At 64.3% G+C, this 24,212-nt stretch overlaps 4 protein-coding genes across 4 annotated transcripts; 2 read left to right on the top strand and 2 right to left on the bottom strand.

Annotated features, from left to right (window-relative positions):
• Nucleotides 1-67: 67 nt before the first annotated feature.
• CHLRE_10g459050v5 (uncharacterized protein) lies at nucleotides 68-6,249 on the bottom strand. Its single transcript, XM_043067119.1, has 4 exons — nucleotides 3,327-6,249; nucleotides 2,926-3,053; nucleotides 1,936-2,603; nucleotides 68-1,742 (listed from the first exon to the last, which is right to left on the bottom strand). Exons 1-4 carry the CDS (start codon nucleotides 6,188-6,190, stop codon nucleotides 1,362-1,364), a joined length of 4,041 nt encoding a protein of 1,346 aa, XP_042920516.1. The 5' UTR covers nucleotides 6,191-6,249; the 3' UTR covers nucleotides 68-1,361.
• A 110-nt stretch (nucleotides 6,250-6,359) lies between these two features.
• Nucleotides 6,360-10,005, top strand: CHLRE_10g459000v5 (uncharacterized protein). Its single transcript, XM_043067118.1, has 10 exons — nucleotides 6,360-6,599; nucleotides 6,754-6,793; nucleotides 7,042-7,125; nucleotides 7,392-7,461; nucleotides 7,664-7,842; nucleotides 8,004-8,099; nucleotides 8,300-8,377; nucleotides 8,809-8,926; nucleotides 9,135-9,181; nucleotides 9,381-10,005. Exons 2-10 carry the CDS (start codon nucleotides 6,757-6,759, stop codon nucleotides 9,803-9,805), a joined length of 1,134 nt encoding a protein of 377 aa, XP_042920515.1. The 5' UTR covers nucleotides 6,360-6,599; nucleotides 6,754-6,756; the 3' UTR covers nucleotides 9,806-10,005.
• Nucleotides 10,006-10,051: 46 nt separating this feature from the next.
• CHLRE_10g458950v5 (uncharacterized protein) lies at nucleotides 10,052-18,545 on the top strand. Its single transcript, XM_043067117.1, has 14 exons — nucleotides 10,052-11,237; nucleotides 11,442-11,534; nucleotides 11,927-12,058; nucleotides 12,501-12,602; nucleotides 13,478-13,594; nucleotides 14,101-14,148; nucleotides 14,639-14,877; nucleotides 15,211-15,304; nucleotides 15,684-15,803; nucleotides 16,153-16,322; nucleotides 16,661-16,835; nucleotides 17,245-17,300; nucleotides 17,404-17,554; nucleotides 17,754-18,545. The coding sequence occupies exons 1-14, from the start codon at nucleotides 10,266-10,268 to the stop codon at nucleotides 17,877-17,879; spliced, it is 2,595 nt and encodes an 864-aa protein (XP_042920514.1). The 5' UTR covers nucleotides 10,052-10,265; the 3' UTR covers nucleotides 17,880-18,545.
• Nucleotides 18,546-18,581: 36 nt separating this feature from the next.
• On the bottom strand, nucleotides 18,582-23,989 carry CHLRE_10g458900v5 (uncharacterized protein). The gene is made up of 13 exons (XM_043067116.1): nucleotides 23,664-23,989; nucleotides 23,115-23,291; nucleotides 22,817-22,971; nucleotides 22,241-22,332; nucleotides 21,742-21,801; nucleotides 21,401-21,567; nucleotides 21,101-21,157; nucleotides 20,671-20,831; nucleotides 20,278-20,352; nucleotides 20,024-20,096; nucleotides 19,717-19,771; nucleotides 19,462-19,525; nucleotides 18,582-19,229 (listed from the first exon to the last, which is right to left on the bottom strand). Exons 1-13 carry the CDS (start codon nucleotides 23,731-23,733, stop codon nucleotides 19,167-19,169), a joined length of 1,269 nt encoding a protein of 422 aa, XP_042920513.1. The 5' UTR covers nucleotides 23,734-23,989; the 3' UTR covers nucleotides 18,582-19,166.
• Between the last annotated feature and the right edge of the window lie 223 nt (nucleotides 23,990-24,212).

The raw sequence follows: 24,212 nt of genomic DNA, 5'->3' as shown, positions 1-24,212 counted from the left end.
CTGCCCTCAGCAGCCCTCCATCTCAAAAGTGCATTCATGGGGGGGAGGCATGCCAGTAGCACTAGTCAGTCCCCTACCTACCGTCCCAAACTCCCAACACCAGAACATCTGCACGCCAGTCTTCGCTCGGGGGGCTCAGCCCAAAACCGTATTCTAAAGCCCATCAGTCTCCGGCTGCCAGCCTACCTGATGTTGAGTGGTCAGCAATGTAGAGTTAGGAGTAGGCGGCTAAACCTGCCAAAGCGTCCTGCCGCGATAGTGAATACCCTGACCACACCAACAATATACGTCACAGGCACTCAAGTCTTCTCACATCGCACGATATGCCACACCCTGCCGCACGTGAAGCCAGCTACACTGCAGCCCGCCGCCCAGTAGGACAGCACCATACGCCACACGCCACCTACCCACCCAGCCACCGCGCAGCCGCACTCAAACACATCAACCACGTCAGCCCCCCACGCCAGCTGCAACGCGCGTGCGCGCCTACACCTCCATCAGGTTCACTTCGAACGCCAGCATGTACTGCTGCTTGAGCTCCTGCGTGCGTGCGCGGTTCTCCTCCAGCAGCGCCGCCGCCTCACCCATCCAGTCGTTCGCTTGGGGAGCTCAGCCCAAAAACGCTGCCTTCGTCCAGTCCGCCTGCCTTGGCGGGGACAAGCTACGAGGCATTGGGTATCAGCCATGCCACACGGTAGCGCCACACATTTCCGCGAAATCCAGACCTCTCCCGCTGTCCGCAGGGCGCGGATGGCCCAGTTCTGTGGGGCTGAGCTGTTCTCGGGAGAGGGGAGACTAAGGGAGCTGCCAGCATTCCGGTTCTGTCCAGTCCAGTCCAGCGCAGCAGCGGCCGGAGCCAGTACCAAAGCATGAGAGCACGAGGCGGCACGCCGTGTATCGCGTGGGCAAGTCGCCTGGCTACTGCTCGATTTCACCACGACACAACAATGACAAGTTCGAGGGCGAGGCACGGGCTAAGCAGACGCACTTGCCGGCAGAATGCCAGGCTCTTTGCGCTGAAAACAGTGACATTCAAGCGATTACACGCCACTACTTCCATCGCCATTCCCGTCCTCAGGTTCCGAGACCCCAGGCGCTATGCTGCCATGCCCGTTTCCCGGGCTTCATGCACATGCTCCGATTCCGAGACCCCTTACTCATAACACGCAATCCGCAAGGCTACGCTAATAGACTGTGTGACATTGACTGCCACCTGCGACTCTTGCCCTGACCCGCCTTGTGGGATTCGTGGGCCGGGATTTTAGGGACACATACACACTCGGGACTATGCTTCTCACCACCCTCTGCTCTTGCTTGCACTGGGAATTCGACGACTTCCAACTGCCCCCGACGGTTTTCAGCTACGGCCGCGGCGACGCACCACCTGATCCGCTCGCCCCGCCAGGCGGCCGCCGCGACCCTGGCTTTGGAGCCACGGCCCCGCCTGCCTGTGGCTGCTGCGGCCGCGCCTGCTGCGGCTGCCTCGGCTGCAGCGGCGGCGGCTGCCGCGGCCTCGCCGCCGGGGGCGTGGCCGCTCGTGGCGCCTGTGGACCTGCAGCCTGAGCTTGGCCTGCACCTACAGCGGGGCGGGTAGCAGACCGAGGCGACGAGGCCGCCGCCGCCGCCGCCGATACAGCCGACGGCGGGGCGGGCCGCCACACGCCCAGCGCCCACAGAATGAAGGCGGCCCGCAGCGCGTCATCCGCCACGCTGTCAAACGCGTCATGGCCGCCTGGCTTGACCTGCGGCAGTGGACGAAAGGGGGCCAGGGAAACGGGAATCGTCCATCAGCCAGTGCCGGGAGGCAAGCTTTTCGACCTGCTTGAACAGAGAAAGCTTGGGGGCAAATCCCCAGAAGAGCGTGCCAGCCAGAAGAGTTACCCCAACCTTTGCCATGCATCTCACCGCCCCCTTGCAGGCGGGCTCGGGGCTTACCTGCATGACCCGTAGAGGAGGTCCGTGCTGTCCGCTAGCTGACGCTGACGCCAACGACCCAGTGACGGCGGAGGCGGCTGGCACTCTTTTGGCCCCTGTCGCCGCCGCCGCCGCCGCCGCATCGCAGCACCGAAGCGCCGCAAGCGCCTTGGCCGGATCCCAGTACGGCACGTTCGTGTCGTACAGCGCCGTACGCAGCAGCAGCGCCGGCCACGTGGCGCCAACCGCTGTGCACGGCGCCGGATTGCGTACCGCTGGTGGGTGCGGTGGCGGCGCCGCCGGGCCTGCCGCTCCCGCTGATGCCGCGGTTGCCGCCGCCGCCAAGCGCGTGTAGGGGCACCAGCTCGCGACCGCTGCCTGGTCGGCAGCCGGGCCGCGCTGCTGCTGGTGTAGCTGGTGCTGCTGGTGCTGCTCCTCCGCGACCGCACTTCCTGCGGAGCTGCCGCTGCTGCCGCTGCGCTCAACCGCAGCAGCAGCAACAGCAGCAGTGGCGGGCCCCAGCTCATGTGAGCCGTAGGTGGGGTCGTGGCGCAGGCCGCCCGCCGCATCCAGGGAGGGGACCGTCAGCACCGCCGCCCGGAACAGCGCCGGGGGGGGACCTCCCGGGGCGCCGTCGCTGGGCGGCGGCCCGGCGGCGCCCAACAGCACTGGGCCCGCGGCCCATCCGCCTGCGTTGGGAAATACAGGGGCCGCGCGTGAGAGAGCCATGCCGTTGCTTATGTCCAGATGCATGTCAGGAGCACTCACGTCAACACGGCGAGTGCAGCGCCGCTGCTACCAGCCCATTTGCTAAAGCGACGTATGCCGCCTCCAAAGGGACTACCGCTCAAGCACAGCTGTGAGCGGAGCGCGGTAGTTCTACTAGTACTTGTTACCCCTGCGGAACATGCCCTGGCGCATGTGTGTTTTGCCGACTGTCCTACTACAGCAGCCAACACACCAGGTAAGGCGGCTTGGGCGCACTACTGCACGGCCACTGCGTCCTCGCACCTGCCGATTCCGCCTCCAGGCACATCAGGTGCGGTGCCGTGACGCCCGCCGCCACCAGCGCCGCCGCCGCCGCCGTCAGGTCGCGATTGCTGTTGGCCTTGGCAGCGGCACCGCGGCCGCCCTCATACCTGCGAGAAAGATTGTGGACGAAGCGGTGAAAGCGGCTCGTCACTGTCGTGATACGACCTCTACATCATGATCCCAACAATATATAGGGCCTGTTGGCCCGGCGCTTTTGGGGTCATTCTATAATGCACGACAGTCACATAGCGTGTGCCTGCCCTTGCTTCTTGCAATCAAACTACAACCTTTCCATATTGCCCCGAAGCTTTCAGGAGGCAACAACTGCAAGCTCACGCGAACTTAAAAATTTTGAATACCCAGAAGCCCCACGTTCTCACCAGGCGGGCCCCAGGAACCCGCCGCCACGGACGTGCGCCACCGCCACCGCCACCCCCCGCCGCAGTAGCGCTGACATTGCCGGCTGGTGCTCCAGCCCTGGATCCAGGCCGTACGCCCCGTGCACCCGCAGTAGCAGCGGGCCTGGCGGCTGGAGGCTGCTACTGCCGTTGCCGCTACCGCTGGCGGCCACAGGCCTGCGGCGGCACAGGGTGATGGGCACTCGCGCGCCGTCATGCGACGTCGCCCACAGCCGCTCCGTCACCAGCTCCCACTCGCCTGCGTCCGCAGCTACGGCTGTAGCAGCAACAACCGGCGCCCCGCTGCTACTGCTGCTGCCAGCCCCGCTGCCGCCAAAGCTGCCACGCTCGCCATCACAGCGCAGCACCACCGCCTCCGCCGCGGGCTGCCCGTGCCCCTCCGGCATCAGCAACTGTACGGCACGTACAACAGGCGGCGCCGCCATGCAACTGTACGACACCGTAACCGCGCCCGCCGCCTCGTCCCAGCCTTTGACCGTCAGGCTGCCGTGGCGTGCGCCGCCCGTTACCAGCAGCCGCCGCCACCGCACCACCTCAACGTGGCACAACGCGAGGTCTGCGGATTCCACTGCTGTGGTGCCGGCGCTGTCTGCCAGCGGCATTGACGGATTCGGGTTTAGACCCGGTACCTGGATTTGCAGTTCCTGGATCTGGAACTGACCAGTCGGGAAGGCAGTTTCTGGATCCAGTTCCTCCCGCACGACCAGCACCCGTGCCAATCCCCGCGCCTGAGCCGCCGCCGCCGCCAGCCCTTGGGGAGGCTGCAAAGCCGTGGCAGTAGCTGCCCCGGCGGCTGTGGTTGTAACTGTGGCTGTGGCTGCTGCTACTGCCGGGAGGCTCTGTACGTGAACGATGCGCAGCAGCGGGTCTGCCGGCAGCAGCAGCTGCGGCGGCTGCAGCGCTTCCGCTGGCTGCGGCTGGGGCCGAGGCTGGGGCTGTAGCATTAAACAGCCGCCTGGGCGCTCCAGGTCTGTGACCCACAGCAGTAGCGCCTCCGCCCCCTCCGGTCCTTGAACCCTGCCACGACTGCTGCCGCTGCTATCGCTGCCGCCGCTGCCGCTGCCGCCGCCGCCGCCGCCGCTGCCGCTGCCGCTCTCTGTGCCATCCGAGGAGCCGGACGGGGCCATGTGCATGTGCAACACGGCCACCGTGCGGCCAGCAGCGCGCGGCAGCAGCGGCACGCCGCCCGCCTCGCCGACCGCTTCGCCCTCACCCCCCTCCGCTCCCTGGCCTCCGCCCTGGCCGCTACAGCTGCTACTGCCACCTGCGCCCTCGTTCCCAGCTGCTACTGCCGCCTGGCCCAGCCAGCGCACCTCCACCGGCACGCCGCCGTTACCCAGGCACTCCACGAACAGCCCCGCGCCGTGCCGTACCAGCTGCATGGGTTGGCCGTACGGCTCCCGCAGTACTAGCCGCGGCGCCGACACGGTGTAACCGGTGTGCCCGTCACCCACGCCCCTGCTGCTACTGCCAGGGGCGCTGCTGTTACTGCCCGGCTGCAGCTGGTGTGCCCGCGGCATCACATCCAAGCACCACAGCTCGCGCTGCGCGGCCCGCGTGAAGTACAGGCGTCCGCCTGCCGCGCCCGCGGGGCCCGCCACCCAGCCCACATCACCGCTGACGCCGTCCGGGTCTATGTGCAGCAGCGTCGCCTTTGCGCCTGCCCCTCCGCCGGTCCCTGCTCTTGCTCCTGCCCCTCCTCCAGCACCTGCTCCAGCCCCAGCTCCGGCTCCAGCACCAGCACCAGCACCAGCACCGGCACCTGCATCGCTCGCGGCGGCGCCAAACGCCGTCTCCGGCAGCGGCGGCAGCGGCAGCTCCCGCACCCGCCCTTCGCCGCCAACCGCCGCTGCGACGTCTGCGGCTCCCGCCTGACCTTGTCCGGCGCCGGCTGCCACGCCGGCGGCAGCGCCGCCAGGATCCGACCCGGTCCCCACAGGATGTGAGAGCTGCAGCAGGCGCAGTCGGAAGCGGTCGGGCCGGCGTTGGCCCTGCGGCTCGGGCTGCAGAGCCTCCGTGACCGCCGCCAGGTCAAAGGCCGGGCTGGGCGCGAAGGAGCACAGCGCGTAGCCGCTGCAGCTACTGCTTCTACCGCCGCTGCTGCTACTGCCGCTTCCAGCGGCAGTAGCTGCAACAGCGGAGATGGCTGCAGCACGCTGATGCTCATCCAGCAACACGACGACGTCCGCCGGCTGCTGCTGCTGCTGCTGCTGCTGCTGGTGCCGCAACTCGGCAGCGGCAGCCCCTGGCCGCACCACCCTCTCCCGCACATGCCGCATACGCCCCGTCGCACCTACCGGCTGCCGCCGGTACATGTACCCGCCGTACTCATACCCGTCCCTCGCCACGTCTGCTCCCCCCGCGCTGCTCTGCAGTGACAGCGCCATAGGCGACAGCGCCAGCGATGCCGACGCGCCGCTCGCTGGCGTCTGTGCCGCCAGCATCACGGCCTGCCGCCAGGCGGCTTCCGCCAGCTCCTCCTCCAGCTGCTTCCTCAGAGGGCCCAGGTGCCGCAGCTGGATCTTGCAGTACTCGTTCTCCTGCTGCAGGTAGCGCAGCACGCGGGGGTCGCGGCGCGAGGGGTCGTGCAGCCAGGCGAAGGGGTCGGGCTGCGGGGTGGCAATGGGGGCTGGGGCCAGGACTGGCTCCGGGCTGGGCGCCGGGACTCCGACGGGCGGTTCCAAGGGCTCTTGGCACGATGCCGATGAGATGCTGGCGCCAGCGGCTGGAGCGGAGTGAAGCAGCCGAGGCGCGGTGACATGCTGTTGTCGGCCGGGCAACCAGGGCGCCGGCCGTTGCTGGGAACGTGACATACTCAGATGCATGGCATTTTTGTTTGATACAGTATATGTATGCCCTTGACCTGTGCTACGCCGCGAGCAAAAGGACCGCATGTGCAGCGAGCGCGATGCAGGCCTTGTACACAGCGACTATCTACTCAATCGCTGATGTATTTCATATTACATTTGGGTTCCTGTATTAACAAGAGTCCAAGCTCCAAGTTGATACTACAGCCTCGCACACTGTGTTGCGATGTCGCGGCAGGGGATGCTCGCTGGCCTTCTGCCGCTTTGTAGACAGCGTCATAGTCTTGTAGGAGCATCATGTAGCTCCTGGCGCTCATTCTCCGCCACCGAGACTGACGCGGGACCATCCTCATCGGGGCGAGTCGCTCACCTAACGTCACGCGGCGTGCTGCTGGCGGAAGGGCCGCAGGCTCTGACCTTTCTGCAGGTGTGTGTGCTTGTCATGACATAACAGGGGTTTGGGCCCTTGAGAGGGGCAGGGTGTTGCACCGGCATGGCGGCAACGCGGCAAGCACCTGACGTGGCACCAGGGCGGCAGCCCCTTGACTGCTGCGCGCACTTCCTTCTTGCACCCCTTACAGGGCATGGTCACCAACGACGTGCGGCCGCTGCAGACAGCTGGTAGGGCGGGTTCATATGGGCATGCTGCGGCTGCGCCCCTTTCTACAGTAGGTTCTGTGCCTGAGCCTGTTACTGATCGCGGCCGCGGCGGGCCTTTGGCCGCCGGCCTTGACGTCCTCCTCTGCTCAGTCCAGTCTTGAGCTGCGGCTGAGACTGAAGCTACCAGCAAGCATACGGCGCCCTCCATACCTACTTGCCGCCGCCGCCACCGCCGCCGCAACACCGCCGCCACGTTTGGCACCCCACAGGCCCGGCCGAGCCGCCTGTGTACGCCACGGTCCTGACGCCCAAGGGGAAGTTCCTGCACGACCTGTTCATCAGCCGGCACCCGGGTGGGTACGCGGGTTGTGTTTGTGTGTGGGGGGTGCCCGTGGTGGGTGCCGTAACCAATGCCGTGATTGATGCCGTAATCAATGTGGGAAGTGGGAGCAAGGTACGGAAGGGCGGCATGGCGAGGTGGCATGAAGATACGTGGGAAGGAACCGGGACACATGAAACGTTGCACTGGCAGCTGCCATCATTGTACACGAACCTTCCAGCTCACCAACTCACCACCGTGCTCCTGCTGCTCCTGCTGCCCCGCTCTTCTCCGCTGCAGACATGCCTGACGCCCTGCTCCTAGAGGTGGATGCCGCCGGGGCGACGGCGGCCATGCAGCTGCTGAACAAGTGCGTGCGTGTGTGTTTGCGTTTTTGAATGTGCATGTGTGGGTGGATTAGGTGGATGGAATGCGGTGAAGGACAGCAGCCCGAAGGTGTGGCCTCCATTTCGTTGGGGCTGCGATGTGGACAGGACGGGTTGTTGGATGGACACAGCACGATGATGACGTACACTTAATAAAGTCAAGCATTCTCGCGTCTTCGCTCTCAGGTACAAGCTGCGGCGGCCGGTGACCTTTCGCGACGTCAGCGCGCAGTACCGCGTCATGGCGGCGTGGGGCGCAGCCGGAGCAGCTGGCGGCGGAGCCGGAGCAGGGGGTGGAGCAGGAGCAGGAGCAGGAGCAGGAGCAGGAGGTGGAGGTGGAGGTGGCGGCGGCACTCCGCCACGGGGTACGTGCTTCAGGGATACGGTAGGAGGAGGGAACCGGTGGAGCGGGCTAGCGCAGGTTCCGCAGCGCAATGACCAGACCTCATGCAGGTGCTGCCAGCTCAATGCCGCTGGCGTGTTCGCCGTGTTAACACCGTGTGTTTGCTGCCGCCTGAACTCGCAGGCCCCTGGTGGCGGCCGGACCCGCGCCTGCCGCAGCTGGGCTACAGAGCGCTAGTGCCGGCGGCGGACGTGGCGGCGGCGGCAGCAGCGGCGGGAGGTGAGCGCGAAGAACTGTGGAGGCCTGGGGTTGGGTGTGCCACGGCCACTGCCCGACGGGCTCCCGGGTCTCCGTGCGGCAGCTAGCACAACGGCAACACGCGCACGTACGGAGTGCTTACGTGCCTGTGTTCCGTGCGACCCTCGTGCCGCATTGACCTGAACTCCAGCTCCGCGCTTTTCGCAACCCCCCTGCTACAGGCGCCGCCGGGGAGGAGGCCTACCGGGCGTGGCGCTACAGCCTGGGCGTGGCGGAGGGCGAGGCGGAGATACCCGCGGGTGAGCGAGAGAGAGGCCGGGTGGGGTTAGTGCCGGAGGACGTGTGGGGCGGCAGCGGTACAGGCGATGGCATGGGCGGCGTGGGGGCGGAAGGCGGCGGCAGGTTCAGGAACACAAATGACATGAAGCGACGAGTGGGGGCACATGGGCGAGTGGGGACACATGGGCGTGACACAGGCACGCAAGCAATGGTCCCCAGCACAGGCTCTTACACTTGCACTTACACTGGCGTTTCGCTTCGCATCCTTATGTCCTTTGCCGTACGCCAATTACACGAGCCACATGCACATGCACATGCATATGCCTTCCAAATTGCCATTTGCATCCGCAGGCACACACGACATATACATGACATATACGTTTCTTTCAATCCACGTCACCACGTTATTCCTCTCCTCGTGTCGGTGTCTCTCGGACACACGCCCCCACAGGCCAGGCCGCCCCCCTGGACTTCAACGTGGACGTGCTGCGCGGCGTGTCGTACACCAAGGGCTGCTACGTGGGCCAGGAGCGCAACAGCTTCACGCACTACCGCGGCGTCATCCGCAAGTGAGAACGGATCAGGGAGGGAGGGAGGAGGGAGGAGGGAGGAGGGCGTGGAGGTGTAGGCCTCTCACCTGAGGGGGGGCGGTGTGGTGCTGGTGGAGCGCGCGATGGGGGAGCGGCAGGAAGCTTGGCCCCACGCTGCCGCGGAGTTGGGGCATTGGCCTTGGATGGATGTAACACTCCCGATGCATTTATGCGCTTGTATATGCAGGCGACTCATGCCTGTGCGGCTTGAAGCGACGGCAGCGGCGGGGCCAGGTGCGCGGGGCTTGCGGGCGCACCGCCATTGTGGTTGCGTTTTTTCGAGCCTGGCGTTTGGGCGCACCGCGCAAAGTGTGACTATGCATTCTCGGAGTTGCTTTCATGCGGGAGGTACGTCCGATGGGGCTGGTGCAAACGTACAGTTCCCTGGCATGCAATTGAGCGGTTGCTGTTTCGCATCCTCGCATCAATACAGGTCCTGCACTTCCCGCCGTGGGCCTGGACGTTCTTGACGCCGCCACGGGGAAGAGCGTGGGGCAGCTGCGCGGGGCGGCAGCTTCCTCCACCTGCTCATCCGCGGCGGCATCCGGGCAGGCCAGCTCCAGCAGTAGCAGCACCAGCACCAGTAGCAGTAGCAGTAGCAGTAGCACCGGGAGAGCGAGCGGTGCGGGGTGGGGCATTGCCTACCTCAAGTTGGATACGGCGCTTGCGGCGGCGGAGGGCCGCGGGGAGCTGGTGGTGGCGACGGCGGCGACTGGTGCGGCGGCGGCGGCAGGGGCGGGGAGTGAGGCAGCAGGTGCGGGTGTGGGTGCGGGTGCGGCATGGCGGGTGGTGCCTGTGCGGCCAGTGTGGTGGCCGGCGGAATGGGGCTATGAGGAGACAGGTGGGCGACCCAGCTAGCGAACAGCCGTAACGAATGCATGGAATACGCTGCTGCTGCTGGTGGTGGTGGTGGTGGTGGTGGTGGTGGTGGTGGTGGTGGTGGTGGTGGTGGTGGTGGTGGTGGTGGTGGGAAAGGAAGGAGGCACAGGGTATGGGCAGACCACTCGCGGGTGGACGGCACCTTCTGGCACGGGGGATTCGGTGCAACACCCTCGTATGTTACACCGACCGGGTTTCTTGCAGCATATTATTGTGTGGATAGAGCTCATTCGTTTTCTGGCTCCTTCCTCTGTGCTAGCGGGTAATGACTCCAACTCTCGCGTGCGTTCCTATTCCTTTTCTGTAGACAGAGAAGTTGACCGTATTATTACTTTTAGGCGCGCTTCAAACAGTTATGAGCAGGCCAGCGAAGCTTTTGTGTCCTTAGGCACAACGCGCGCGAAGTGGTCAGCAAGCTTGTGCGTGCAGCAAGCTCGCCATGGCTGCGGTCCTCAGGCGCAGTCATGGTGGAGCGCTTAGATCCTATGTGCTGGTCGCCTTCGCGCTGCTAGCACTGTGCCAGCGACGCGATGTGCACGCACTTCGGCCTCAGAAAACAAGCAGCCGGCGGAAGGGGCACACGCTGGAGGACGTGCTTATAGCCAACGTTACGCCCGCTGACGTCGCGCACAATGATGCAATGCGGTTCGTGCGCGAGGGCGTCGCGTACATGGAATCGCTCGGCGTCAAGCTGTCGGAGCAATGCGAAAAGCGCTACGGCTACACCTTTATCACGGACCAGAAGTATCACCACTTCCGGCTGTGCAAGTCGGAAGCCAGGCTGAACGACGACGGCACGCTCAGCGGCGTGCAGCGAGGGGCCTCACCGTTGGCTAAGTACCGGATACGCTTCGCGAAGAAGATGCAGGCCCGCAAGGAGCGGCTGGCCGCAGCGGCAGCAGCTGCTGCCGCAGCCAATAGCAGTAGCACTGGCGGGACGGCGCGGCGGCGGCGGAGGGGGCTGCTCCAAGCCGGCACCGGCGACGTTGGGCGGCACGCAGCAGCCGGCGCCGTCGGCAGTAGCAGCACCGGGACCGGGGCTTTGTTATACGGGCACGCGCATAGCCGGTCCGAACTGTTGCCAGTCGGGCGGAGGAGGCACGGCCGCCACGCCGGGGCTGCCAGCGGCGCCGAGGAGCGCAGGGCGCTGCTGCAGGCGGCCGCCGGCAGCAGCAGCGGCGGCAGTAGCAACTCGCTCATGTACAAGCTGCTGAAGCAAGTGACCGACAAGGCCGCAAACAATGACGGCGGCCGTGATGAAGATGGGGCGTCTGACGTGTACAATGACGACGAGGAGGAGGAGGAGGCGGAGGCGGAGGCCGATGCGGCTGCCAGCGAGGATGGGGATGAGGACGAGGGCGGCGGCGGGGGCGGGGGCGGCGGCGGCGGCTATGGCAAGAAGAAGGCTGAGGTGGGCAGTGCGCCGACCTCCATCGGCGCTCATGCCTGAACCCCAGCATATTGCACACCCCAACACCTTGCACACCTCTCCTTGCACTTGTGCCGCTTCCTGCACCCACACCCACACCCACATCCACTCCACCTGCGCCCACACCCCTTCGACCTCCCCCCCTGCTGCCCCCTGCTGCCCCCTGCCGCCCTGCCGCCCTCCCAGATCCTGTCCACCGCCTTTGAGCCCGACACCGAGCTGCCGGAGCTGACGGCCGTGGGCACCAGCCACAAGAGCAGCGTGGGCTGCTACCTGCAGGTGTGTGTGTGTGTGTGTGTGTGTGTGTGTGTGTGTGCGTGTGCGTGTGTGTGGGTGGGTGGGTGGGTGGGTGTGCGTGTGTGTGTGGGGGGGGGGGGAGAAGTGGGCAGCCGTTCATGGAGCAGGGAGTGGAGGGGGTGGGTTTGGCGGGTGATGGTGGGGGAAGCGCGAGTGGGTAGGTTGGTGGGTTGGCGGGTTTGGGGGTTTGCGAGTTGACATCGCTGGGATGAGGGGGTTTGCGAGAAACCAACCTGGCTGGGGTGCGGTGTCTGGGTTTCGTGCTGGTGCCGCGAAAGGCAAGCTGCTGTGCCCGCCCCGAACCCTTTCGCCTCCAGCTATCCCCTACCCTCCAACCCTCACCCCACTGCCCCTCTCCCCGCCACCCCCTGCAGCCCTCCATGCCGCGCAATGTGGGCTACAAGGACGCGCAGCTGCTGTGTGTGGGCCGCAACGTGGTGCTGGACACGTGCGCGCACTACGACGGCCAGGCGGAGGGGTTCAACGTGCGCTTCCCCGCGCCCAAGGTGCGTGTGCGCGCGCTTGTGTGTGCACCAGATCGCAAGGGGTGGGTTGTAAATACCAGCCCAAACTAAACCAAACCAAGCTACAAGGAGCGGGGGATGAGGGGTTAGTGGAAGAGGGCAGGGGTTGTTTTCGCCAGGACGCGGACAACACGAAGCCCGGGGTGAGACGCTTGAAGGGGGCGGGGATTGGGTTGGGGTTTGGCTCTCGACACGCGTGGCGTGTGGCTTGTGGCGGCGGGTGGTCTGGGGCGCGCCTTGGGGGCTGTGTGAACATGTGGTGTCAAGGATGCTCGTGCCAAGGAGAGCACACGCACACACACGCACACACACACGTACACGGATATGCATCTTTCTCTTGTGCTGCATTAACACATGTTCTCCATGCGCTTCTTATACGCACACGCTCACGCCCACGCCCCCACACGCCCGCACACGTCACCAGGTGGGCTCTGTGAAGCTGGGCTGCTCCGTGAAGGTGCAGCTGCTGGGAGAGCGCAACCTGACCAAGGGCTACAAGAACAGGCTGTGGTGGGCCAACGCTCAGGTGCGCGGTGCGGAGCAGGAGGCAGGCGGGGCAGGGTGGGGCAGGGGGGTGGATGGGGCAGGGAGGGGGGGCGGGGCGGGGTGGGGCAGGGCAGGCAGGGGGGGTTGCATTCACCTGGTTCTGGCAAGGGAGGGGACGCGGATTTGCTGCTGCTGCCTCGTCCCAGTACGGTAGCTGGCGCCTACTCATCATCACCTACGCACCCTGCCATACCCACACACCCACTGCGTGCGCTCCTTCGTTTCTGGTTCACGGTTTATCAGATGTCAGCACAAACACACACACACACACACACACACACACACACACACACACACACACTTGACACTTGCTCGCTGCCGCCCCTGTGCCTGCAATTCCTCTATCACCCGTAGGTGAGCTCGACTACGACCAGCGGGCGGGAATCAGGGCATTAGGCGTGCTGGGTCAACGTTGTAGCGCGCCCAGGGCGCGGCGCATACAATGCATATGGGTGCCACTCGGGGTCAGGTCGTTCGTCGATCGCCCGAGGGGGGGTTCCAGGCTTTTTGCGGGTAAGTATGACTACCGGGGTCGACGCGGCTACAAGACGCTCGGTATCGGTAGGTATCCGTAAGTAACTCCGTCGCGCCGTCTGGGCGGGCTTCGTTTTGTTGTTTTCTTTTCAACACACACACACACACACACACACACACACAAACACAAACACATGCACACACACACACACACACACACACACACATACACACACACACTCATGCCCCCCCCACCCAGACACACTGCTTGCGCCTCCCTTCGTCCTGGGCCACACTTTGTTGATGTTGGAATCAACTAACCACCACCGCCACCACCCACTAACCATCAACCTGCCACCTGCCGCACACGCATGCGCACAGGACAACGCCTACGACGTGGTGCGCCAGTCGTGCGACCCCGCCGGCGGGCGGGTGGTGGAGCACCCCGTGGCCTTCGTGATCCGCGACCGATACACACACACGCTGCACGAGCTAGAGGTGAGGGGCGGGGGGGATGAGTGGGCGGGGTGGCCTGGGTGGTTTATGCGACAGAACCGAAAGAACGGGCAATGAAGGTGCCTCCCTCCCTCAAGGGCAGGTGTGGGCTGCGCCCACGCCACGTGGGTGCAAGTGTCTGAGGCCGAAGGCTTCGAAACTACCTCATCTCTCGGACAAGGAGGTGGTTTTCGCCGTTCCCTATTGGAGGCCACAGACGCGAAGACGCCTGACAAGCCACGTTAGGGGCTGGTGGGTAGTCACTTGTGCGGGATTCTCAGTTGATGGAGACCCTTTGGGATGCAGAGTTACGGGGTGAGGTGGTGGTGGTTGGGGGGGATTATGTGGTCTACCCCGAGGTAAGGAAGCAACCCCGGCGGTGGCTGCGGCTGCGCTGTTCCTCGCCGCGGCTTACGACACCATCCGAGCCAACCCGGCGTTTTTCCTCTTGTTTCCTTTCTTGTGCCTATGCAACACTCCTACCTACCTACACACACTCACACACACAGGTGCTGTCCACCATCTTCACAAGCCTGGCCGTGGCGGACCTGCCCGAGGTGCGGGCGGGAGGACGGGAACAGCGACAGTTGAAAGAGACGTGGGCTCAAAGGGAAGGAAAGCAGGTGGCCCGGGAAGCACAGGCGCGGGATGGCGAGTCCGGAGCGGGGCTGCGGGCAGTGGTGCGGTGCGCGCAGTGGTGCGGGCAGTGGTGCGGGCAGTGCGCAGAAGAGCCCTGTCGGCGGCGGCCCGGGCCCAGCAGCGGCATGCGGCGTCGCCTCCAATCACCATACAGCGGCACGTGCAACCACCACACCTAGGTAGCGCTTCAGCATGCGCGGACCTCCTTTGCCGACTGCCAGGCGCCATGTACATATCGCTGATGGCATGCGGCTCGGCCACCCATTCATTTTATCCCCATCATCACCCCATTCCAACGATCATTCCACCCTCCAAGCACAACCCTCGCTCGCTCACTCTGCCCCCTTCCCTCTCCCCCCTCTGTCCCGCCTCTCCCCCGCCCCTTCCCCTCGTCCTTTCCCCCTCCAGGTCCGCGCCCAGGGCGTTCAGATCGTGCTGGCCGACCAAATGCCGCATGCCTCCTACCGCCCCACCTACGCCGCCATCTCCTACCCCTACCGCCTGCGCCACCTGGCGGAGGCGCCCTACCCACCCAACACCTGCTTCCGCACCGCGCTGTTCATCAACGCCTTCACAAACTCCATCGCCTTCAACCCCAACCCCAACACCTCGGACTGCTTCTCGCCAGTCATGATCGGCGTGCACAAGTGAGGGAGCCTGGGGCGTGTGTAGGTGTGTGTTTGTGTGGGTGTGGGTGTGGGTGTGGGTGTGGGTGGGGGTGGTTCATTCCAATCCCCCCGCCTCCATCCCCGTGGTGAACTGCGAAAGCAGGTCTCCAGTGACTCCCTCCTCCTGTCCCTCGCCCACCTCTTTCTTCACATTCTCCTCCACCCAACCCCACCCCCTGTACCGCTTTCCTAACCATCCTTGCAACCCCAACCTCCTCCACCCCAACCCCCCCATCCCCATCCCTCCCCTGCTGTACCAATGTGCCTGGCTACAACTCCGCTTCTTAATCAATCATGCAACCCCACCCCCAGGTGGCTGCGCACGCTGCACAAGGAGCTGGACCCCGCCTACCTGGCCCGAGTGCACCACCACGCCGCGGAGACCGGCGGCATCATACGCCGGCAGGTGTGGTGGGGGCGGGGGTTGGGGCACGGGGTTGGGGGCTGAGGGCAGGGAGGGGGAGGGCAGATGGAGCAAGGTGTATCAGGGAGAGGCGTGTAAGGCCGCGCGGGGATGCCGGGCGAACGCGCTGGCGGTGCGGTGGCTTGAGGTGGATGGTTTGGGTGCGGTGTTGGCAACGGCGGCATGTGCCTCATGAGCTGCTCGCCGGAACGCCGGGCCCGACGGCCCCGAATGGGGCCAACCTGCTGGGAACCCTTGCCCCGCACACCCTTGCCCCGCACACCCTTGCCCCGCCCCTGCTACTTGCCTGGCCGCCTGCTTGCCTGCCTGCCCGCCTGCCCTGCGCTGTTCCGGCTACCTGCCCGGGCTGCTGGAGCCGCAGGTGGTGTGGACCAGCCGCCGCAACCTGGAGGCGCTGCGGCTGACGTCCGGCACCGGCATGACGGAGTGGCAGTCGGCGCGCATGGTGCCCAACGAGAACGCGGTGGTCACGGCGCTGCAGGTGGGTTGGGTTACATTCATGATTAATAATTACAAAGAAGCGAAGCGTGTTGCCGGCGAGAGCACACAAGGAAGGAACGAAGGACGCAGGATGGGATGTGCCCTGTATAGCACTTGGCGCTGTCCGCGACGCGTCTGCAGTTGTGTCTGAGGTTCTTAGCACGCGCCCTCTCCTAGCCCTCCCCACGTCTCTGTTGCCTCTCCCTCCGCCTCCAGCACGATCTGCGGCAACCTTACACACACACACACACACACACATACACACACACATCGCATACACTGTCCTTGCGCAATGTTTTCCTTGTGCTCTTTAACACACACACACACACACACACACAAAAATCACGCAGCTGGCCATCCTGGAGTGGAACTCACGCTCCTGCCTGCTGTCGCGCTACTACGGCGGCGACGAGGGGCTGGCGGGCTGCCGCGCCGCGGCGGTGGACGTGCAGTTCGACCTGGTGTTTGGCGAGTTCAGCGACTGGCCCTACTACCCGGACCAGCTCATGACAATATACAGGTGGGGGCGCGGCAGGAGGAGGAAGATTGAGAGGGAGGGGTAGCCGTGAATGTGAAGAACGGAGTGATCGAGTCACGAGTATGAGGGGGAAAGGTGCTGTGTTGGAGGTGATGTGCGAGGAAGCGTGTGGGGGATGAAGGAGGTGGTGTGGGAGGCGTGCAGGCTTGCCTCGGCTTGCATTTGTCCGTGCCAGGCCCGGCCGTGGCCGCTGCCCGCCCACCCCGCCAGCCCGCTCCCACCCCCAATCCGTCCTGCGCCTCTCTGTTCACCTCTGTGCTCCTCTTCTGTGCTCCTCTTCTGTGCGCCTTCCTCTGTGCGCCTCACTCTCTGTGCCTCAGGACGGGCATCCTGATCGGCGTGCACGGTGCAGCGCTGACGTTCGTGACCTCCACCGCGGCGGGCGAGAGCGCGCTGCTGGAGCTGGCGGGGGTGGGGTGGGAGGACACGCAGACGGGCAACATGCTCAACCTGTTCCCCAGCCTGGCACACAACATGGGCGCCTACTACGAGCAGGTGCGTGTGTGTTAAGAAACGAAACGAAAGCCCGCCCAGACGACGCCGGAGTTACTTACCGATACCTACCGATTTACCGAGCGTGCGTGCGTGCGTGCGAAGCTAGCCCAGACGTGTGTGTGTGTGTGTGTGTGTGTGTGTGTGTGTGTGTGTGTGTGTGTGTGTGTGTGTGTGTGTGCGTGTGCGGCTGGTGGGTGTGGAGGTGGGCATGTGGAATCCCCAAGAAGGAACAGGGATGCGCGGACGCGAAGACGCAGCCAGGGCGGGTATGTGGGCACGTGTTCGCTTCACCCAGTTGGCCTGGGCCTCCTCCTGCGTGTCATGCTGCCGCCCGTTTCACTGCCGCTCTGGGCTACGCAACTCTTGTCTTGCTCGCGTCCGGCTACACCCTCCCTCCCTTGGCCCGCAGGTCCGCTACCAGGGCCCCGACATTGACATCAAGGTCGCCACAGACGCCTTGGTCAGGTGCGGGCGGGCAGCCGGGAAACATCATCCCAAACACGTCCCCATACACGCCTCCCACCGTACCCACCCACCCACCCAGCCACCCACCCACCTACCACCTCAGGGCTATGGACGAGGTGTCAGCGCGCATCAACGCCAACGCCGCCCGGCGTAAGGCGGCGGAGGCGGCGGCGGCCAAGGCAGGGGGCGGCGGCGAGGCGGTGGCCGGCCCCAGCTTCAACGACCAGTACAACTTTGATGTCATGTTCCCGCGGGTGGGTTTTGGGTGGCTGGCTGGCCGAGGCGGGCAATAACAGTGGGGGAGTTATGCGCATTCGAGTAGCTGCTGAGTCCTTGCCATGGCGTGTCAGGACTGGCCGGGATGCTGCGCACCCATCGATGCTTTCCTTGTGCCCTCGAACAAGAACACACACGCACACGCGCGCCTCTGCATCTCCTCCTGCTGCCCCGCAGGCCTGCCCCAGCTCGGTGCCCAACAAGCTCCGGCGCTACGTGACGAGCCACCCCGTGCAGATGGCGCTCAACGCCACAACCAACAGCAGTAGCAGCAGTAGCAGCAGCAGTGCCACCCAGCAGTAGCAGAGCGGTAATGGCATACATGGCAGATAGCGGAGCACAGGTTGCACTGGCAATGCCAGGCGAACGACATAGCCGGAGTGCTGGCGGCGGCAGTAGCAACAGGAGGAGGAGGAGCGGCACAGAGGTAGCTTATGACGTACGGGTGGCTGCAGTGCAGTCGTGAGCGGCATGAGAGATAGCACTGCAGGAAGCGTGCACGTACCGATTGTGAGGTGGCTGCGAGTGATTGGCGCCGCGTGCGTTTGCGTGCGACCTTGCAAGCCGGGACAGACGCGCGCCGCATACCGTATGACGCGGAATAGACAACGGAACTTCGGGTATGAGGGTGAGAGGCGTCTCCGATAGAGGCGAGCAAGCTTTGCTTGGACTGTGAAGTGCGTCCTGTGTGGCCGACAGTTCTTGGCGGAAACTGCAGATGGCTATCGACGTGCGGAGAAACATGAACGCTGAGTGCGGCCGAGGAACTCCGAGAAGCACTGCGGGAGGCACAGGGGCTGTGGCTAATCTTGGGGGGTAGAGGTACCTCTGTGGAGTTGTAGACTCGCCTGAGTTCGACAGGGTCCCCAAAAGGGGCTCACCGGCTCATCGGCAATCTGTGCACGTACGTTGCATTACCCGCACGTGTAGCGGGGGGAGCGCGCTGTGTGTGTTTTAAGCAGAGCTTGCAGCCCAACCCCAGCCCCGACAGCCAGCACCTGGGCAGGTGGTCGGGCTTTACACGCGCATACACGAGTACATGCACATAAAAGTCACGCGCGCACACGTGCGCTGCGTCTCACAATCTCACCGGCATGGATTACACTGCACGCAGCACGCACATCCATACTTTCTGCTTTCATCTAATCTCTCATGTGCGCCGGCAACGCTGTCCGTTGGCCCGCACTACCGTAGTAATCGCGGAGCAAGTCAGTCACAGGCTCACCGCGCGACGCGACACCCGGTGGAAGACCCACTGGCCACACACACACACACACATCGGGCCTCCAGGCCGTCGTTGGGTCGCCCATGTGTGTAACTCCAGGATCATGCGTGCGTGCACACACAACACACACGTCGTACACACGTGCCCGATGCTTGCCTAACCTAAACCAACCATGCCTCAAACCTCCTGATCTAGCACAACCCCTAAGCACAACGCCCGAGGTCTCACCGTCTGAGGCCAGTTCAAGGTGTGGAAACTCAAATGCTGGGGGTTCGCACACAAATACAAAGCAGTGCTTCTAAACCTTCACCCGAGACCACAGGAGCAGCTGATCAGGCGGATGTGCTTCCACGGAATCCCCACCATCAATCATCTGCGTAGGAGCAGAAGACGGCGAAGAGCTGGGCACTCTCACATGCCGACGCCACCTGCCAACACAGGAAAGAAACGAGGGTGCAGGCGCACGGGGCGGGCTGGTGAAGCTACCGTGTGCAGCCGTGCGCGCGTCCGACACATCCCCAGTATGCATGCGTCATGTGTACGTGCAAACTGTGAGGGCGGGCGCCCGCAGCAAGGGCACCCGAGGCTCCAGCCGCCATCACGAAGAACGCAACGGCCTGCGTGCATGCGGCAACTGGCATGCCCTCTGCACCGACCCACCGTGTACTCCAACTGCTGCAGCGCGGGGTACCGGGCGTCCGGCTCGCCGCCCGTGAATGTGACCCTGCACGCACGCCACAAACAGCAGAAATGCGCGCCACACATGTCAGCGCGTGGCCAGCCATGCCCGTCGCTCTCCACCTCCACCTCCGGGTTGCTCGACGGTCCACGGCATGCACTGGGCGTGCGACTGGGTGATAAAGCAGGGCATACAGTAGCAAGGGAGCCTTGGAGCCACCATTCACGCACGCTCACCACTGAGTATACTTGCTGGGGCGGAACAGGTTGCCCTCCGCAGCTGCGTCGGGCTCTGTGGGGCGTAGGGTCAGGCGGGGCACAGCCACACCGCACACATCAGCATGCGGCCGCGCGACTGTGGGGGGCGTGCCATCGCAGTATCCTGCTGCAATGGTTGGTTGCATCGCCAGGACATCAGCACCCGACCCTGCTTGCTGCGCGCGAAGCCTCTGTGGCCAAGCGTGCATGCAATGGTCTTTTCAACACCCAACGTCGCTGGCAGGGGGCTGAAGAACGAATCCTCAGTGATTGGTCCGCGCCTCACCTTCCGGGATCTGTAGCGGCAGCTGCACCTCGCCGCTGTAGGACACGTAGCCGGGGTCCGGGTAGTTGACGACCTGGGGCAACACGGGATGCAACACACGCACGGTTAACGCCACTTCGAACAACACGACGCCTGCATGCGCCGTCCTCGGGCCCGGCCCTCACCGAGGACGTTCCAGCAGCGCAGCCCATACCGCTCCTTTCACCTGCCCACATCCTGTCGCCATTTCCTTTCTCAAATCCGCACCCACGCACCTGCTTGCAGAGCGTGTCGCCCACCAATATGGCCAGGTCATCATTGTTGTCAACGGAGCAGATAGGCGCCCAGATCTGGATCCGAAATCAGGATGAGGAATGGGGCCCCCGCGAGACGTGAGATGCCAGCGGTCATTTGGACAGAGCCCGGCTCGCAGCTGACATGGAGCCTGGGCAAGCTGTGCGGCGCACGTTTCCGCTACCAGTACAATCCAACCGCTGCGCCACCTGCCATCGTACATCGCGGCAAGGTCGCACACGCCCTCCAACCCAGCAGATGCGTGGCCGCACACGCCCCCCAACCCAGCAGATGCGCGGCCACACACGCCCTCCAACCCAGCTTCCCCCAACACACCCTCCCGCCCGCCCGCCCGCCCCCACGCCCGCCCGCACCTGCGACCCTGGGTTGGCAGGGTCCGCGATGAGCACCTCCGCCCGCTCGTAGCTGCGGCACCCGTCCTGCTCCTCGCTGTCGCACAGGTTGGACTCCAGGTCGGCCACAGTGCCCACACCCACGCCGTACAACTTGAGATCCACGTTGCGGTCCGGGGGGGCTGTTTGGGGGAGGTAGGGAGAAAGGCGGCGGCGGGAGTTTGGGGCGGTTGGGGGTTGGGGGTTTGGAAAGGTAGTTGGGCGTTCCATTCGGTTGTGGCCTGCGGCAACTGGGGTGGGGTGATGGGGCGGCTGGCCAGCTGGAGTTCTGGCGGAGGGCAGGGCATGGGTGATGACGGGCGGCAACCGCACATACATACTCGTGTGTGCCTGTAGGGCTGCAGTACACTGCAGCCATGCACGAAAAATGTGTCGTCGCCTGCGAGCTCACCATTGGGCGGGCTGGGCGGGCGCGGCGGGGGCGGGGGCGCCGGGGGGAACACATCATCTGCAGACAGCACATGACACGCACGAAGCTGTCAGCGCGTCGACCACAACACGTTTAACAGTTCAAGTAATCAAGCTGAAAAGCATAGCCTATCCCAGCCCCGTGCCCTCTTGCCGCGGCCCACCGCAAATTTCGCGTCATAGACACGCGGCCACCAAGCCGCGTGCGCACCACACATCACAAACGCGCGGACCATACACACGCATACAGCACCCAACGCCACGCCTCGCGGGGCCCATTCACCTCCGCACTCCACGCCCACCAGCGGCCCGGAGTAGTCGCACCGCTTGGTGGCGTACGAGTAGAAGCTGCACGTGTACGGCGCGTTCTTGGGGATGTTGATGTCGGCTCGCAGTGGCGCCAGCAGGCGGCGGCGGTGGCCGCCGGCCGTCTGGTCCCCGCCCTCAGAGCTGCAAGCGCAACAAGTGATTTGCCAAGAGCGGCATACTGGGAGGTTAGATTCTTGGAAAGGGATTTCAGTTGGTGGGGGGTGGGGAGCGGTAGTGGAAGGCGCATTAGGCGAGCCTGAGCCATCGTCTCTGACACAGGCGGCAGCGCGAGCCAGCGATGCTCAAGACATCTACCTGGGCGGCGGCGCATCTGGGTAGTTTGGCGAGCAGTCCAGGTTTTCAATGGGCAGGTCACTGCAGGCGGGCGAGAGAGCGCAGAGCGTGGCGCAGGCCGGGGGGGGAGGTTAGCCGGCCATGGAGAACGGAGGGGGGTAAGAGTGACGGCCAGTCGGGGCGCGGCGCAACGCTTACTCCAGCGCACCAAGGCACCATAGGGCTGGCGCAGGGGCATTCGCAACTTCGCCGCCCTGCCCCACCTTCAGCCCGGAAGCCATGCTACGGCCCCACGGATTGCGCAGGGCGACCCCCTCAACATCACCTCGCCAACACCAGCACGCCGCCACATCAGCACATCGGCACATCAGCACATCGGCACAGCTTGCATCCCAAGCAACGGAAAACTGGCACACACACCGCCGCACCAGCCGGCCCCGGTGCCACAGACCACGGGCCTACGGCAGTCCCAAGGAACTCTGTTACAGTAGAAGGCGATCCCCCCCTTTGAGAAACTTACGTGTAGCTAGCGGTGTCGTTGGGTGGCCGCCACGCCACCTCATCGTCGTAGTACAGCCGGCCGTACGTGTAGCCCAGCAGCTCACACATGATCTGCACGGGGCAGTTATAAGAGTGTGGTTGTTTGGGTGCCCTGGGCGGTGCGTCAGGCACGCCGCCCACATACACTTGGCGAGACCTGGGCACAGCCGGACGAGTCTGTGGACCAGGCAATCACGCGACTACGCTTTTTTGCACACTATGTGCCCCTGTTGCCCATGTATGGTGCATTGGAAGCGGTCGCACGCGGCAGTGACGCAAGCTCTGTACTGTGTGAAGCACGCCGCGGGCACAACCCACCTTACAGACACTCACACATTCCCCCATCCAAGCCCGCTCGCCCAGATGCATGCTGTCGCCCCTGCCCCCACTGCCGGCTTTGCTTGGCTGCCTTCCTGCAGCTCCCCCTAGCCCATTCTAGCGCAGTTGGACACAGGTTCACCCCGTAGCAATCAATCCGTGCATCTTTGGTGGCCTTCCTCTCCACTGCATTGGCTTGGGCATACAAAACCTTCCCGTCAAGCCCCGACCTCTCTACCTGCGCCTTGGAGTCGTCAAAGCCAATCATCTGACACACTGGCAGCCATGCCACGGCTCCGTCAACATAGTCTGTCAGCCATCCTTCAGTGGAGGAAAGCTCCAGGCGGCCCCGCGGCCCATCGCCCAGCACCAGCCGCACTCCGTTCTTCTCGCCTGCGCGACCGGACGTCATGCACGGGGAAGTGCACACGGGATGCGACGGGGGATGTCGTGAGGTGAGGGCAGGTGAGGAACCACATGCGCTGCGAGGCAAATTCCTACTGGATGTGCAGGGCTAAAGCTGTGGGATCACTTACGGGAGTTGGCCGGATCCGGCAACGGGGCTGATGGGGGCTCTGGTGAGGGAGGCGGGGGCGCCACCGCTCTCCGCTTGGGCGGGGGACTGCTCGTCCGGTGTTTGGGCGGTGGCGACTTCTGCCACAAGGTTTGCTGCCCCTTCTGGACATTTAGCTTGAAGTCCCGAGCCTCCACATCTGTTGATTTCAAGAGCATATGCAGACAACTGGGCGACGTCGTAAGGCCGGGACCCTCAAGTTGGACAACTATTGCCGAAAGCATTCACTTCTAGTTGGATGAGACCCGTAGCAGAAATTGGCTTCCATTTTACTTTGCTTGTTGAGCCAGCCTTCACACCCAACGCTGGAAAGGCCGTTCTTCCCCAAAGCAACTTGAGAACCCGGCGCTCACTCTTCCAATTAGAACGCCCGCATAACCTAAAGGCCCAGTGTCCATGAGACGTTATAAGCAGCCAACTACGCAAACACACGAGTCCCCGGCTTCCTAGCAGGTGCTCCGATGTCGCGCAACTCACGCGCCCCAAGCGCGAACTATAGCTTGCCACTCACCGCTTGGAATGGAGGCCAGCGCGATGATGACCATCACAAGCCCACCCACAAGGCCATAAGTCTGGCCCATCGTGGTGGGCTCGTTCCTAGCTGGAGGAAGCTTCCCTACGGTCTTGTTGCAGCGAGTAAAATCTATGTGGCTTACGTGCCCAGCATTACTACTTAGAGTCGAACTACTACACAGGGCCGGGAGCGGGGCCGCGAACGTTGGATTGGGGCACAGCCGGGATGACTCAGTGCTTGGCGGGCGGCACGGTCCACACGGCCAGTCACAATGTGGGAACGGGCAGCCTTCGAACGTGGCATGAATATCTCTCGAGCTTTAGCTACGGGACGCGGATTATGTGAGATATAATTGGAGCTCGGTGGTGTAGAGGCATGCCTGAACCCTGCGGTTGACCTACGACTGCCTACGCAGTTAGGCAGCCCATAGGGGTGCCCCCCACCTTGCCCCCCACTGGGTGCGCCCGTGGGCAGCCCACGATGCCTGCAGAGCCGCAGACAGGGCTCAAGAAATATCGGGGAAAGTGCGTGCGTGTGTGGTTGCAA

This window comes from Chlamydomonas reinhardtii, chromosome 10, assembly GCF_000002595.2.
Source record: "Chlamydomonas reinhardtii strain CC-503 cw92 mt+ chromosome 10, whole genome shotgun sequence".
NCBI classification, from domain to species: Eukaryota; Viridiplantae; Chlorophyta; class Chlorophyceae; order Chlamydomonadales; family Chlamydomonadaceae; genus Chlamydomonas; species Chlamydomonas reinhardtii.
Note: the sequence above shows the minus strand (reverse complement) of the source record. Positions and strands in the feature narration are given on the sequence as shown.

Coding starts and splice junctions, on each gene's coding strand:
- CHLRE_10g459050v5 (XM_043067119.1), bottom strand. CDS start 6,190: ATGCATCTGAGTATGTCACGTTCCCAGCAACGGCCGGCGCCCTGGTTG. Junction 3,054..3,326: donor GGGTTCCTGGGGCCCGCCTG/GTGAGAACGTGG, acceptor TCTTTCTCGCAG/GTATGAGGGCGGCCGCGGTG. Junction 1,743..1,935: donor CTCCTCTACGGGTCATGCAG/GTAAGCCCCGAG, acceptor CCACTGCCGCAG/GTCAAGCCAGGCGGCCATGA.
- CHLRE_10g459000v5 (XM_043067118.1), top strand. CDS start 6,757: ATGGTCACCAACGACGTGCGGCCGCTGCAGACAGCTG. Junction 6,794..7,041: donor GCGGCCGCTGCAGACAGCTG/GTAGGGCGGGTT, acceptor GGCACCCCACAG/GCCCGGCCGAGCCGCCTGTG. Junction 7,126..7,391: donor GTTCATCAGCCGGCACCCGG/GTGGGTACGCGG, acceptor TCTCCGCTGCAG/ACATGCCTGACGCCCTGCTC.
- CHLRE_10g458950v5 (XM_043067117.1), top strand. CDS start 10,266: ATGGCTGCGGTCCTCAGGCGCAGTCATGGTGGAGCGCTTAGATCCTAT. Junction 11,535..11,926: donor GCGTGGGCTGCTACCTGCAG/GTGTGTGTGTGT, acceptor CACCCCCTGCAG/CCCTCCATGCCGCGCAATGT. Junction 17,555..17,753: donor TTGATGTCATGTTCCCGCGG/GTGGGTTTTGGG, acceptor GCTGCCCCGCAG/GCCTGCCCCAGCTCGGTGCC.
- CHLRE_10g458900v5 (XM_043067116.1), bottom strand. CDS start 23,733: ATGGGCCAGACTTATGGCCTTGTGGGTGGGCTTGTGATGGTCATCATC. Junction 19,772..20,023: donor GCCGCTACAGATCCCGGAAG/GTGAGGCGCGGA, acceptor TACGCCCCACAG/AGCCCGACGCAGCTGCGGAG. Junction 19,526..19,716: donor CCCAGCAAGTATACTCAGTG/GTGAGCGTGCGT, acceptor GCGTGCGTGCAG/GGTCACATTCACGGGCGGCG.